The 14,396-nt window shown below is 32.1% G+C and overlaps 2 protein-coding genes across 6 annotated transcripts in view; both read right to left on the bottom strand.

Annotated features, from left to right (window-relative positions):
* The window catches only part of LOC126745386 (gamma-tubulin complex component 6), a 90,562-nt gene extending 78,196 nt beyond the window's left edge, over window positions 1–12,366 (bottom strand). For 2 of the 5 annotated variants that reach the window (XM_050453226.1, XM_050453218.1), the window contains exon 1: window positions 2,670–3,084. In XM_050453226.1, the coding sequence (XP_050309183.1) occupies window positions 2,670–2,808 (139 nt within the window). In that variant the 5' untranslated portion in view covers window positions 2,809–3,084. Of the gene's footprint in view, window positions 1–2,669; window positions 3,085–3,349; window positions 3,472–12,341 lie in introns of those variants that run through there. The other 3 variants (XM_050453231.1, XM_050453249.1, XM_050453241.1) reach the window with 3 other exon arrangements.
* On the bottom strand, window positions 8,571–10,974 carry LOC126745505 (uncharacterized). The gene is made up of 2 exons (XM_050453373.1): window positions 10,834–10,974; window positions 8,571–9,540 (listed from the first exon to the last, which is right to left on the bottom strand). The coding sequence occupies exons 1-2, from the start codon at window positions 10,950–10,952 to the stop codon at window positions 8,670–8,672; spliced, it is 990 nt and encodes a 329-aa protein (XP_050309330.1). The 5' UTR covers window positions 10,953–10,974; the 3' UTR covers window positions 8,571–8,669.
* Window positions 12,367–14,396: the final 2,030 nt, after the last annotated feature.

Genomic DNA, 14,396 nt, shown 5'->3' with positions numbered 1-14,396 from the left:
GAACAAAAGTCTTATCAACATTGAATACAAGCTGATTGCAGATGCACCACTCTTTAATTTTGTGAAGGTCCTCTACTATGAGAGATCTGACTACTTTTTGATCTTTGTTATGCCACAGAATTGTAGTATCATCGGCAAACTGAACCATTAGTCCATGCAGTGATAGAGAGCTTAAGTCATTAACGTATAATAAAAACAAAATAGGACCCAACACTGACCCTTGAGGTACACCACATTTAAGATGTGCTACAATTTGTTTTTCGTTTGTAATTTTTTGTCCATCTATCTCAATTTGCTTTATTTTAGTATTGCTGTTTTTCTTTTTTTTCTAAAGTTCATTAATCACTCTCCATGTCTTCTTAAAATCTCCACTCACTGCCTTAAATCTCATCTCAGCATACTTCTGTTGCAAATTCTTTCGCATATTATTTACTGTATTTTTCATGCTCTTAAATTCTCTTTCTGTAAACTCATTTGGGATCCTCTTCCAGCGAATATATAGTTCATCCTGTATTTTTAATTTTCTTATAAACTCCGGAGTAATCCAATCATTAGCAGATCTAATCTTTAGTGTATATTTCTTAGAACATTGGTTTTTAGAGTTAACAATAATCTCAGCCAATTCTTGGAAGGATTGTACACCATTATTTTTTCCATGTAGTTTTTCTTGCACCATTTGAATCCACCTTTCTTCATCTAATTTATATTTAATAATTCTTTCTTTCTTGTATTTTTCCACCTTTCTATTAAGAGTTATTTTTATTATTTTATGATCAGAAACCATATGATCATCTAGTTTTATTTTGCACTGTAGGTTCTTATTTGCTATGATATGATCTAGTATTGTTTTACTTGTTTGTGTTGTTCGAGTAGCATTGTCAATAGTTAGCTTATTTTTTATTTCAAAGGCTTGAAAAGGCAAAGTTTATGTTTATGTCACCTATAATTAAGCAAGGATTTTTTTCACTTTCCATGATATTGTCCAGTTCACTAATAAATTTTTGTGCATTGCTGCTCGGTGGTCTGTATATACTCCATATAGTACATTTAAGTTTAGTCAAGGTTATTGACAAAAAAATTGCGCTCTTCCAAGTTTACAAAGGATGTATCTTTTACTGTATAGTCTATATTGTTTTTTACATAAATACTTGTGCCCCCTCCTCTGGTATTCCTACAATTGTGTATGGAAGAATAGTTTTCAATATTATAAAATTGTGTCTCATTTTGAAAGATCCATGTTTGTGTTAAAACCAATATGTGAATGTTTATATAGGTTTGTTGCTTTAAAATTCCCTTTATATCATCCATTTTGTTTCTTAAGCTACATATATTTATATACAATATATTTAAGCTATTATTTTGTAGTTCTTTAAACAGAAGAGTATTAAATGTTTATTGTTTGTTTTAATCTTCAAGATCTTACTATTTTAAGTCTTCAAGACGTTTAATTCTTACCGGTGGATCAGTCTCATTGTATCTCAGGTATATTTTTCCATTTACACAGTATGAACTCTTGAGATTATGATTTTTCCTGTATTCTCGTGCCTTTTTAAACAATGTCTGGTTATAGTTGAGTTAAGTCCTCATTAAAGTATATGTTGTTTGTATATGTATATGTTGTTATCTTAAGATAATGATGTTGATTGCCAAAATTAAAATTGCAAAAGTTTGGAAATTTCCTCTGAACTTACTCTAAAATAACATAAAATGGAGACCAAACCACAGATGTGTACTCTAATTGAGATCTTACCAAAGACCAATATGAAATAATTAAAGATAAGAGTGAAAAATCATGTAATAAACTTAGAATAAAACCCAGAGTTTTCCTTGCATTATAATGATCATGAAATGTGATATTGATGTGTCAAACAATATTTCCAGATGCTTTACCAGAGTTAGCATTTTCAAGTTCTCACCATCTTGTACATCTGTGTCAATCCTCCTTGATTTCTAACAAAAAAAACAGGAGTGGCTTAAGAAATTATTTCTGCCAATTGGCTGCAGCCGAGTTAGGCAAAAAGTAAATCTAGACATGTAGTTTTTTAATCAGACTCATTAAAATAAGACTTGATTGAGATTACAGGAGAGTAAACTTTTATAATTTACCACATGAGCTACCATGAGTTTTAGTTAAAATGATGATCTGATGTTCCACATATTTTGATATTTGGAATATCATTTACATAGAGAAGGTAGCATTGAGTCAAGTTTTACACAAAATTGAGGAAAAACCATAGAAAAACAGAAGTGTAAAAATATATACTATGTGTCATAAATATGTGTGACAAATGAAAATCAAAAGAGTAACATTAGTAATAATAAAAAGTACCTAACTAGTCACAACTTTTTTGATGGTTCTTCAAAGTATTTGATGATAAAGGAGGATAGCGATATCATTTCTACTTATAGCAATCAATACTCTCATAGTTAGTTAATTATATCACTTGTATTTATTGAAAAATTCTTAATCTTCTAAAGCAAAATTTTTATTGGCTTAAAAGGATTCAGGATTCTTCAATGCAAACATACCTACAACATATAACTTATTCTCGGCATCAGAAAAGCATTTCGATAGAGAATTGAGTAATAGGTACTAATCCAGTAATTTAATAGGCCTTTTGTTATTTAATAATTTATCTAATTCTACTATACTAATTATTTATACTAACTTCTTGGATTCTTAGGTATCTTTTTCCTCAACAATAGCTCATAACATTGCGATCTTAAATTCTTCACTTTTTCCTGACTTGTAAAGAATGTTTCACATAAACTGGTAATAAGGGCATACACTGATTCCGTATTATTCATTGTAATATATTTCTTCTAAGTATTTAGGACAAGCTTTCTTCAATTTAAGTCACCAGCTTTTTAAATTTATAAAAAACTAATGTAATTGAGAATTAATTAATCAAATGCTAATGAACTGATATTTTACCGGTTTTTACGATATATGGTTAGAAAGTAGGTGTAATATACGGTTAAAAACATATTAGGTATATATATTTTTTTAATCTGAAACCCAAACAAGCCTATTGTTTAGGAAATTTTAAATATTTTCGAGCTGTCACTGTCAGCTGATTTGCCCGCCCTGACACATAAACCGATTCCAAGCGGTCTGTCGGTAATTACCGTTCTTAACTGCGTCTCAACGCTCGCCCGGCCTAAACCAACAAAGCTTATTTCACGTCGCAACTCCCTTTATTGTTTTTATTAAATAACTTCACTCTTTAGTGACCAAAACTCGAATGAATTTTATAAACCAAATATTTATCTCAGACTCTTTTATCGAAACCCATAAAAATAATTCCCGAGGGGAAACGCTAAGCGTAAACCGTATTTGATTACTTACGGTACCGCTGAGCTAGCTTAAGAGGATTATTCACCCATAAATTTCTGTTTCCTGGATAACTTTTTTATTTTACAATATTTTTTAATGCGGTTTTCACTAATGATATGTACATATTTTTGTCAAGAGTTGATAGGTGCCAGTTTTTCAAATTTCTAAAATTTTGATTTTTTATTTAAAAACCAAAAAGATAAATAAAAAAACCTTTCCATACGTCTCTAGATACATCGATTTTAGAAACATTATATTAAAAAACCATTTCAAAAAAAATAATAATAAACCTTTGAGAATGGAAATACAAAATTCAGGCATTTTTCTTATAATTTCTTGAACCGCCGATAAGTTTAGTATCATATGGCAACAGCGCACGGCCGGGCTAGCATGAATCAAATCAAGAAACGCGCGACGCTTGTTCGGCCCGATCTGTGCAAGCGACGGTATCGGCTACTAGTCAACAGCAATAATTCAATATTATGCAAAATTGAAATGTTGATTGGCATTTCACTTAGAAGTATTTTATTGCGAAGGTGTTTCAATTTTCTGCACGTTGTTCTTTATGCTATTAGGTTTTTTATGTTTATTTTTAAGAAATGGGAAAAAGAAAAGAAGGAAAGTCAAAAGTTTATTATTCTAAACGAAAAAGTAGGAAGCCAAAAAAGGATCAGTTTAGGCCTAGAATGGCTGCAAATATGGAATAAGAATGCCACATTGCATTTACTATTTATATATAAATGAAAATAAATGATTCATTTTGGAATGAAAAAATGATAGAAAAATAAAGATTTTTTATTTTAAATGTCTACTGCCTGTAGAATCATAGATCCTAGGCATAATAGAGGCATGGAAATTCGAAACCCATCTAGAACTTGAGCTGTAAATGACAATTTTTGTATTACATTTGTTTGGTTTTTCTATTTTCATTAGAATATGCCACTTCGTTGTATTATAATTTTCATTTTTGTATACTTATATAACTTTTTAATATTGTCTTATATTTTATACAGCTTGTTCTAAAACATGTACCTACGTCATTATAAGTACACACAACATCCATAAACACAAAAAAAAATAAGTGTAATCTAATGTAACGAGTTCAAAACTGAGACACACATTTTTTTAAAATTAATTGAACTTTGATGAAGCTCACGCGTATAAAAACTCAAAATAAATAGTCATAATTTATTTTTTGTATTCTGGTTGCTAAGAACTATTTAAGAAGGCATATTTAGAGGTGATTAACGTTAAAAGAAATTAATATTTATTTATTTTTTTATTTCTCTTTGACGAGAGCTGTATATACAGGGTGGCTAAACGAAAACGAAACGGCTAAGTCCGGCTCGTAAAGATTTTAAAAAGAAAACGCTCGGACCCGTCAATTAAGATTACCACGAGGAAACATTTTCAGAGTATAATACCACCCCTATCTGTCATCCCTTAGCCAGGGTGGAACTAACCTCAAAAATTTTAAATGGAATAGTGGCTTGAGTTATACCTTGTTTGAGAGGTCTTTTGATTTTCTTTACGCCTACACCTAATTTAAAGGATTTTACTTAAGTGGTTCTCAAACTATTGACTATTTCAACATTTAATATAGTTTTTTGGAAAACCTGTATTAAATCGCAATTCTTTATCGACCTATTAATTTACAACAATCATACATAAACACTAGGCCAACAAATACTGAAAATGGCCATCGTTATAAGCCATGCAATAATACAGATTTATATATACCGGGTGGTGCGTCGCCGAGCGGAACATAGGAAAACCCATGTAAATTTTAAGGGGGTCAATTATTGGCCTGTACATTATATAGAAAAAATTTAAAATAACTCTTTGAAGAGACCAATCTGGCAAAGCCTTGTGCAAAGTTTCAAAAAATTTTAATAAGCTAATCTTGAATTATTCAATTAAATGTAATTGCAAAATTAGCAAATTTTCAGTTCAGGTAAAACCAAACGGGCACTAGTAAAGTGAATATTGTCACTGACGTGAATAAAAGTGTCCATAAATCAGTGACAGTCGATATTTGAAAACAAGTATGAATTATTCAATCGACGAAAAAATATCCATAATTAAGTGGCATTATGCGGGAAACAGTTTTAGAGTAGTATCTGAAAAGTCTTCAGTTTATTTCCCTACCAAGCCCATTCCGTCCATTTCAACTATTAAACGTGTTGTCAATGAGTCCAAAGGTACCGTAATAAATAATTGTAAATGTTCAACTCAGGATATCGAAAATAGAGCCGAAGAAAGAGAGAACAGAGATCTTAATATTCTACTGAGTGTGGAGGAAAGCAAGATGGTTAGTACGAGGGTTCTTGGGCAAGAGGATAATAAACAACATACAACGGTATTGCGCACCTAAAAAAAACACAAATATTATTCGTATAAATTCGAAAAACATCAAGAGTTGCAGGAAGGAGATGAAGAGCGAAGAATGGCATTTTGTTTTGAAATGATGGAAAGAGCAAATAATGATAGGAATTTTTTTAAAAATATTTGTTTTACCGATGAATGTACATTTACCCTCAACAATGAACCAAATGTTCAGAATTGCCGGTATTGGAGCCAAGAAAATGAACATCGCTTTGTTCATACTCGGACACAATATCCCCAAAAAACAAATGTATTCGTGGGAATTTTTGGACACCATATCATTGGACCCTTTTTTATGGACTATAACATAACAGCTGAAACCTATTTGAACTTATTTCAAAATCAAATTGGACCCGCCTTGGAAGAAGTTGTTCAGGAAGATCAAATGATCTGGTACCAAATGGATGGTAGCCCGGCCCATAACGCCCGTATGGTTAGAGAGTGCTTGGAAAATGCTTTTAACGGCAATATTATTGGTCCACGGTACCGGATACTTTGGCCAGCCAGGTCACCTGATCTTTCACCGAATGACTTCTTTTTGTGGGGTCATTTAAAACGTGTCATTTATAAAAGTGTAAAATTTGAGAATCTAAACCAGTTACAAAACGCTATTTCGTTAGAATGTAATAAAATTTCCCAATATCAACTTAGTAACGTTAGAAATGAATTTTATGATCGGTTAGGATATTGTTTAGCTGTTAGTGGGCGGTTGTTTGAACATTTGATGTTTTTATGTAATTCTCTATTATTTTTGCACTCCCTCAATAGGTAATAGTTGTCCTCAATTATTTAAATGAGAACTATCCTGGTCGCTGGATTGGACTGAGAGGCTCTGTTTAATGGGCCGTGCGGTTGCCTGACCTCTGGATTTTTTTCTGTGGGGTTACCTAAAGAGTAAAATCTATGCTACCCAACCAGCTTCAATAGAAGAATTGCGCGAAAGGATTACATTTGAATGCCAACAGATAACTCCTGATATACTACGAAATGTGCGACGTCGATTTGAACAAAATCTGTATTATTACATAGAAGTTAACGGTGGCCATTTTCAGCATTTGTGGGACTAGTGTTTATGTATGATTGATTGTTTTAATTAATTAATTGTTTGACAAAGAGTTGCCATTATTTTCTAAAAAACTGCATTAAATGTTAAAATAGTCAATAGTTTGAGAACCGCTAAAGTAAAGTCCTATAAACTAAGTATAGCCGTTAAGGGAATCAAAAGACCTTTCAAAACAAGCTATAACTCGACCCACTATTCCATTTATAACAAATTTAAAGGATAGTAATACATTTTTGAGGATAGTTTCACCCTAGCTAAGGAATGACAGATGGGGGTGGTATTAAACTCTGAAAATGTTTCCTCCTGGTTATCTAAATTGACGTGTCCGAGCGTTTGTTGAGCTCGACATGGCCGCCGTTTCGGTTAGCCCCCCTGTAATATATACAGTGTATCCCAAAATGTGTCTAAATTCATTTAAAATTCAGGGGTGTGTTCGAAAACGCTCGGACCCGTCGATTTCCATCATGTCCTATACCTAAAGTCAGTTATCGAAAAAAAGACGACCAAACATTATTATTGAAGTTCACCTTACATGCATGAAACATACGTAGAATTCCACACGAAATTCACAGATGAAATAAAAAAGGTGCTTTCATTTGAAAAAATGAAGTTGATGGTCGTAATTTATTTTTGAGCAACCCTATATATACAAACTTCACGTACAAAAATGCGCAGCTTAAAATAGAAATCGACGGGTCACACCCCTGAATTTTAAATGAATTTAGACATAACTTTTGGGATTCACTGTATATATATAATAGTGTTAGGCATATTTGATAATGAGATAATTTCTTTATAATTATCTCCTATATATAATTTTCACCTCCTATATAAAAGCATTTTTTATGAATAAATTAAATTCGTTAATTTGAATAGTGAATAAACTGTATTATCAAAGGAACATGAGGATATTTTGATTGAACTTATACAAAAATGTTATTTTCTTTACTGAGACAAACGTCGTGAAATACCAAAATACGCGTGCGACTTATTTGTTAGTAAACGCAGAAAAGTCCAACCGCATGCAAACTAAATAATGCACGAATCGGTGCTCCCGATGAATCTCTCTGGTAACATTGACCCGTCTGCTGCGAGACGAACAGTGTTCTGCTTTGCTTTAGCGATGCGTTGTTGCCAAATGCTCACCTTCCCGATAAAGCGCGTTAAATCCATTTCAGGCAGTCACGTGCTGATGATTGCTCTTAAGTGTAAAAACACAGTGGACGCCGATTTCCTGCTTACCGGCAGCCAGCGCCGATCGGCGCCTATAAGCTTCTAGGTATAATAAATAATGCTTTCAAGTTAGCAATAACACAATAGAGACAGGCTCAGGCTTGTTGGCGCTGGTAGTCGGCGTCACCGGTTTTACCGGAATGATTATTTAGTTCTTTCTAGCCGGTTGTTCGTACAGACAGACAGATACAGCTATGGATATAGAGATTTTAATAGCATCAGTGTATAAGAAATGCCCAATATGGGATAAGAAAAGTAAATTACACAGCAATAGAAATGTTGTTGTGTTTTTGAAGGTGGTAGACAATGGTACAGTGAAAACATCTTGTCGGACTTGCATTGTCTTATTTATTTATTGTAACAGGACGTTTCGGTTGGTAAGTATCTCCAACCGTTATCCTTTAACCCGGTTTAACCCAGTTTACACTTGATAACGGTTGGAGATACTTACCAACCGAAACGTCGTGTTACAATAAATAAATAAGACAATGCAAGTCCGACAAGATGTTTTCAGAAATGTTGTTGACAAATGTTGGAAAGAAATTGCTGAAGAAATGAAAGAGGATGGTACGTATGAAAATATATATCTATTATTTCGTTTATTATAATATTATTGTTTTTATTTCTCTAAAAATATGAATAAATAGATTATTATTTATCGTATGACAGAGTGATGTTGGAAAAATATGTTACAAATATATCTCTAATCGTTTTGGCTTCATTTAATGGTCGTCCTGTTACTTGCCATCTATTGTAATCAGGAATATTTAACCTTACATCTGTCAAATGTCGTTCAAATCCTTCTCTGTCTATTATAGTGTTGTGAAGAATACATATACATTTAATTATATGATCTGCAGTAGCTATGTCAGTTTCAATGCACTTTAAAAGTAGTCTCCATTTAGCACTCACGATACCAAAGGCACATTCAATAGTTTTCCTTGCACGAGATAAACGTTTATTAAAGCACTCTTTCTCAAAATTTAAATCTCTTCCACCAAATGGTTTCAAAAGATAAGGAAGCAAGGGGTATGCTTCGTCACCTATTAGTACAAACGGCGCTTTTAAGGTAGTTTGAGGCAGATACGCTGGTTCTGGAATATCCAGTTGTTTATTCGATAGCAACTTATACAGTTCCGAAGATTGAAATATACCACCATCACTTTGTTTGCCGTATCCACCGACATCTATAACTATAAATTTATAATTTGCATCTGCTACTCCTTGTAGGACCACAGAAAAATATTTTTTATAATTAAAAAACATTGACCCTGAATTTCTAGGGCAAAGAATGCGTACATGTTTTCCATCAATACTGCCGATGCAATGTGGAAAATTCCAAATATTGTTAAAATCTTCAGATATCTTTTGAAAATCATCTTTCGTGGGCACAGGCATATGGACTGGTTGCAGTACTTTCCACAATGCAGCAACTGTTTCTGTTACAATTTTTCCCACAGTAGAAGCTCCAACCCTGAATGAAAATGACAGCATTCTGAAAGATGAGCCTGTAGCAAGATACCTGCAAAAAACATATTTTATTAGAACGTGGTTTTGACGTTTTGATAAATGAATGAATGATTAAAAATGGTCAGTGAGGGGTGTAAATTAAAATTATCCTGAAAGTATATTTTTAGAGATGGTAAAATCATAAGATAATGAAAGCAAACAATAAATTTGAAAAAATTATTGAATTTTGAATAATCAAGATATTTACAAATTTTTGATACTAATTATTTTTATTTCATACTTTTTAGTGCATTTTGAATTTCGGCGTCGCGTCGGTGCAATTTTTTACTATGTAATTTTGTTTCAGAAAATAAACTGAGGAAAAAATGGAAGTATATCAGAGATCAATTTTCCGTAGAATTAGGAAAATTTCCTCCTCCACGTTCAGGTGATGCCGCAAATGATACTCCGACATCCAAGTGGCCATACTTCAAACTGCTCTTATTTTTGAAAGATACGGTAATGCCTAGAAAGTTGAAAGGAAATTTGCCACAAGTAAGTGGTCGTACTGAAAGCTTTGCAGAAAGTCAAACTGAAGCAGAAGAGTCGATTCAGTCATCGATGGAATTAGACGAGACCAGCTTTTGTTCCACTGAAGATGTTGTACCTCCTCAACGAAATGCTGGCGATGATATCGTAGAAAATACAAGGCAAGAAAATATTGAAACACCTTCGAGAACAAAAAGGAATACTGATGTATCTTCGACACCACAATTTTCATCTAAAAAGAAACGAGGCCCAACAGAAATATTTAACGACTCATTATTAGAAATTGAGAAACAAAAAGTAGCATACCTAGAGTCAAAATCTAAGCGAGCAAATGAGAAAGAAGATGAACACCTCTTGTTTTTTAAAAGTCTTCTGCCTCATGTGAAAAAAATTCCTGAGTCACGCGTATTAGCTTTTCGATGCCGGGTTCAAGAGCTAGTTGAACAATTTTCATACCCGCTAAATAGGTTCGAATCTGTTCCATCTACGATCCTTGGTCCTTTAACTTCCAACTCATCTATTTCCAATCAATCACTGAATTACATCGATAGAAATCGTTTCACTGCAGAAGAAGAATGTACAAGTCTCATTTTATCAAACATGGAACAACCTGAAACGGTTTCTGGTACTTCCGAATGTCCCTCACCACTGTCCTTCTTTTTGAAATAAAAATTTAATCAACCATTTTAAGTCTTATTTTTGTTGAAACAAAACCAACACATGTAATTATTTGCTAGACGTTTTGTTAATAGTAAATGATTTGTTTGTTAGTAACCTACTTAAAATATATACTCGTAAATATTATAAAGATACTTACCTCAAGGTAATGACTAATCTTTCTTCTGGTAAAATGGGCTGACTGTGAAGGTTACACCAGTTTTTAGTTAGAAGATGTTTAACTTTTTCTAGAATATATTTGAAGGTTTCATGGTTCATTCTGGTGTACTGAAAAAAGCGGTCAGGGTCATCTGTCAACTTCTTGAACAAATGATGATATTCACCATAAAGTACCCTCTCACGATTTATAGAGTGAACACTAATAAATACTAAATAATAACATAATAAATACTAAATAAATAATAACTAAATAGTAATTATTTTAGTTACAAGGCTATCTAACGCAATAAATTCATCGTCAGATGAGCTAGATGCCATGTTGACGCGAAGGTTAACCTGGAACTGACAAAAGGCTGGTTTTTATTTGCTTTTTTCTCGTCGGCACTGTGTCCGCACTAAGTGCCGAAATTCGGAACCGATCGGCGCTGGTTTCCGGTAAGCAGGAAACCGGCTTTCACTGTGTTTTCGCCCTTAGTTTTGTAAATATCCTGGACCTCTTTTTGGTCAGACCGATAAATTTCATCTTAATGACTTAGAAAAATATTTCAATTCTTTAGAAAATAAACAGGGTCTTACAATACAAAATTATTATTAGAGAACTTTTCGCGTTTTTGACACTGATGTTGTCCTCGGGGAGCGGACACCTGCATCATTGCGGCATCCCAGGCTTCTTCTCAGAGTTCATAGATTGATCTCGTTATTACATAGATGTTCCATAGAAAATATCGCCGTTCCGGTGCACATCTTTTGCAATATCTTTTGTGCTAGTTATTCTGGATCTTACCTAATGGTAAAACCATAAATTCCGTCTTTCCCAGTGTTTTAAATATCATAAACTAAAACTCAGTTCTTCTTCCTTCTAAGTTATAATGACTGACGTAAGATTCGTCTCTTCTAATTTAAACCGTTACTTAACTCTATCTTTTATTATTTAGTTATCCCACTTTTATAATGATTTAAGGAAGCGGAAATGGATAGGGGATCCCTCTTGAAATCGTCAGCGCTCGGGTATAATCGAAATTCGGTAATTTGCTGTAGCGAATTCAGGGTTGTTACAAATGCCACTGTTGTGTATTTTGCAATAAAATTATATGGTTTGTCCTCGGATACATGAAGATGAACTGATTTACCTTCATGGATATGAAGTCAGAATTCCTTTTTTATCATTTTATGCCGTAATCCACGGAGGTATTGTACTGTTGTATAAGGAGTTTGCTTGAAAAAGTCAGTTTTAAATCAAAAGATAGAGTATTAGTGGAGCGGATGTTAATATAGTATCCTAATAATTTCCTATCTAAAAAGTTTATTTCAATAATTCAGTTGTAAAGGTTATTGAGATGTTCTTCAGTATATATCTTTGTAACAGCCTTAATATGTAACAAGTTTTCTATTAGTTATGGACTTTTATTGTTTTTGAAAATTTACACCATACTAGAACCGTGCTATAATACATCAACTTTAAATAATAAGAAAATATGTTTTTCTTACCGTTTGTCATTCGTTACATAACAATCAGTAACTAATTTAAGGCTTGAATGTTTTTGTTCTTGAGCTTAGTTTACGACAATTTCCTAAAGTTTTATGAAATATTGCATGAAAAAGAAAAAAATGGTCTAATTTAAAACACCGTAGTTTATTGACTGTTTCTCATTCGCCTTTCGCCTCGAATTTATTGGCGTCAGTCATCCGTAGTAGTTCAGGTAAAAAAATATTAGAAATTAAGGGTCGTTCTTATGCGGCGATTATTAGTACTAAGAGTTAGTTTATGTACTTAAAAGTACTTAAGAATTTATTTGATGTAGTATTAATAATATATGTCTACTCATTCGCATCTGTTTCAGGCAGTATTTCTTAATTATTTTGTCCCAAAAGTTTGTCGCTGGTCATCATTGTCAAGGCTAAATGAGGTTTTTTTGTCATACCTCTTGAAAAGGTTTTGGCCGTTGGCGTATCATTTTAATAAATCGTGATACATGCAATCTAATAGGATGTTGCCCAACAAAGTTTTTGCGTCTTAATAGAAACTATTAAAAAAACATTAATAATAAGTAAGAAAAAAGTAGGTACATAAGTACATTTATCTTTATTATCCTTCTTATTACATTATCCTCTTGTAATTTAGGATTATTGATTTATTATATTCTTCCTTTAAAATGTTTGTTTATTTAAATGTTTGCTGCTGAGGACACTAAACCAACATATAGCTATCGTAAATTTAATAATAATAAACTTAGGAGACGGCATTAATTCTTATTGTTATTAATACGCTAATAATATGACGAAAAAGTTGTATTTTCCTTAAAGGGACTTAAATGATAATTTATGTTTACTATATGTTATACGGGAACCATTTGGTTTTGACTGATTTATTAACGGAAAAGTTCATATAAACGTAATTTTTTCTAAAAATTATTGCTCCTGATTGTTCAGGGGGAATTATCGCGTCAAAACATTCAGACTAATTTTTATTGAATAAAGTTTATTACGGTTTGTAAAGATCAGCTATTAAATACAACGTTTTTATTAGTGTGCATCATTGTTTAGAGTTTTAATAATAAATGACAATAAGATTTTTTACTTCTCATTAAAAAAAGCTTAAATTGGAAAAAAACAATCCATAAAGCGAATAAGATAGATAAGATTATTTAATCCATAGCTTTTCATTATTTTCTTGGTCAGACTTATTATTATTCTTTATAGCTTATATAAATGATAATTTTAAATAAATAAATACATCTGGCCTTTATTTGAAAAACAATACAAGTTTATGGTGAAGTTTAGCAACACTGCTATTCTACTTAACCACAAAAATTGAGAAGAATAGAAACAATCTTATAAAAAACTTATTATTAGATAAAATACACAGATTCAAAAAAAAACAGAAAAATACAGGTACCCTTACACTAGCTAACCTAATAACATTTTAAAACACATTTTACCATTGTAAAAAAAAAATAATAATCATCACAATTTTTAATTTTTTTTATTTTCATTTTTTCCCTTTTTTTTCCTTCCTTCTTCTTTTTTACTTTTATTTTTATTTTGATGGCAACAGAAACATAATTATCGAATCATATTATCCAAATAATGCTAACAGTCAGTTAAAGCTTTGAGATATTAAAGAAAAAAAAACTTTTATTTTAGCCAAGTTGTTCAGCAAATAAAATTTCTTTAAGTTTATATTTAAACTTTAAAATGTTGAAAGACTTCATGTTTGCAGGTAATAAGTTAAGCAAAGTAATTGAATTATACGCAAACGATTTTCTAAAAACGGAAGTACGGAATTTGGGAATTGTGTATTTATGTTTGCGCCTAATGTTAAAATTGTGAACTGCAGACCTAGTAAGAAAAAGACAATCTAACTGAGTACTATTTATTGATAAATTCATGGTCTTATGTAAAAAACTACCCAAATGAAGTCTCCAACGATTTTCCATTCTGAGCCATTTAAGCTGGTTAACCTTATGTGATATATGATCACGTCTACTCAAGCCAAATATCAGTCTGCAACAGGCATTTTGCATGACTTGTATCTTATTTTTT

The sequence above is a fragment of the Anthonomus grandis genome, chromosome 1 (genome assembly GCF_022605725.1).
Source record: "Anthonomus grandis grandis chromosome 1, icAntGran1.3, whole genome shotgun sequence".
Classification (NCBI taxonomy): Eukaryota; Metazoa; Arthropoda; class Insecta; order Coleoptera; family Curculionidae; genus Anthonomus; species Anthonomus grandis.
Note: the sequence above shows the minus strand (reverse complement) of the source record. Positions and strands in the feature narration are given on the sequence as shown.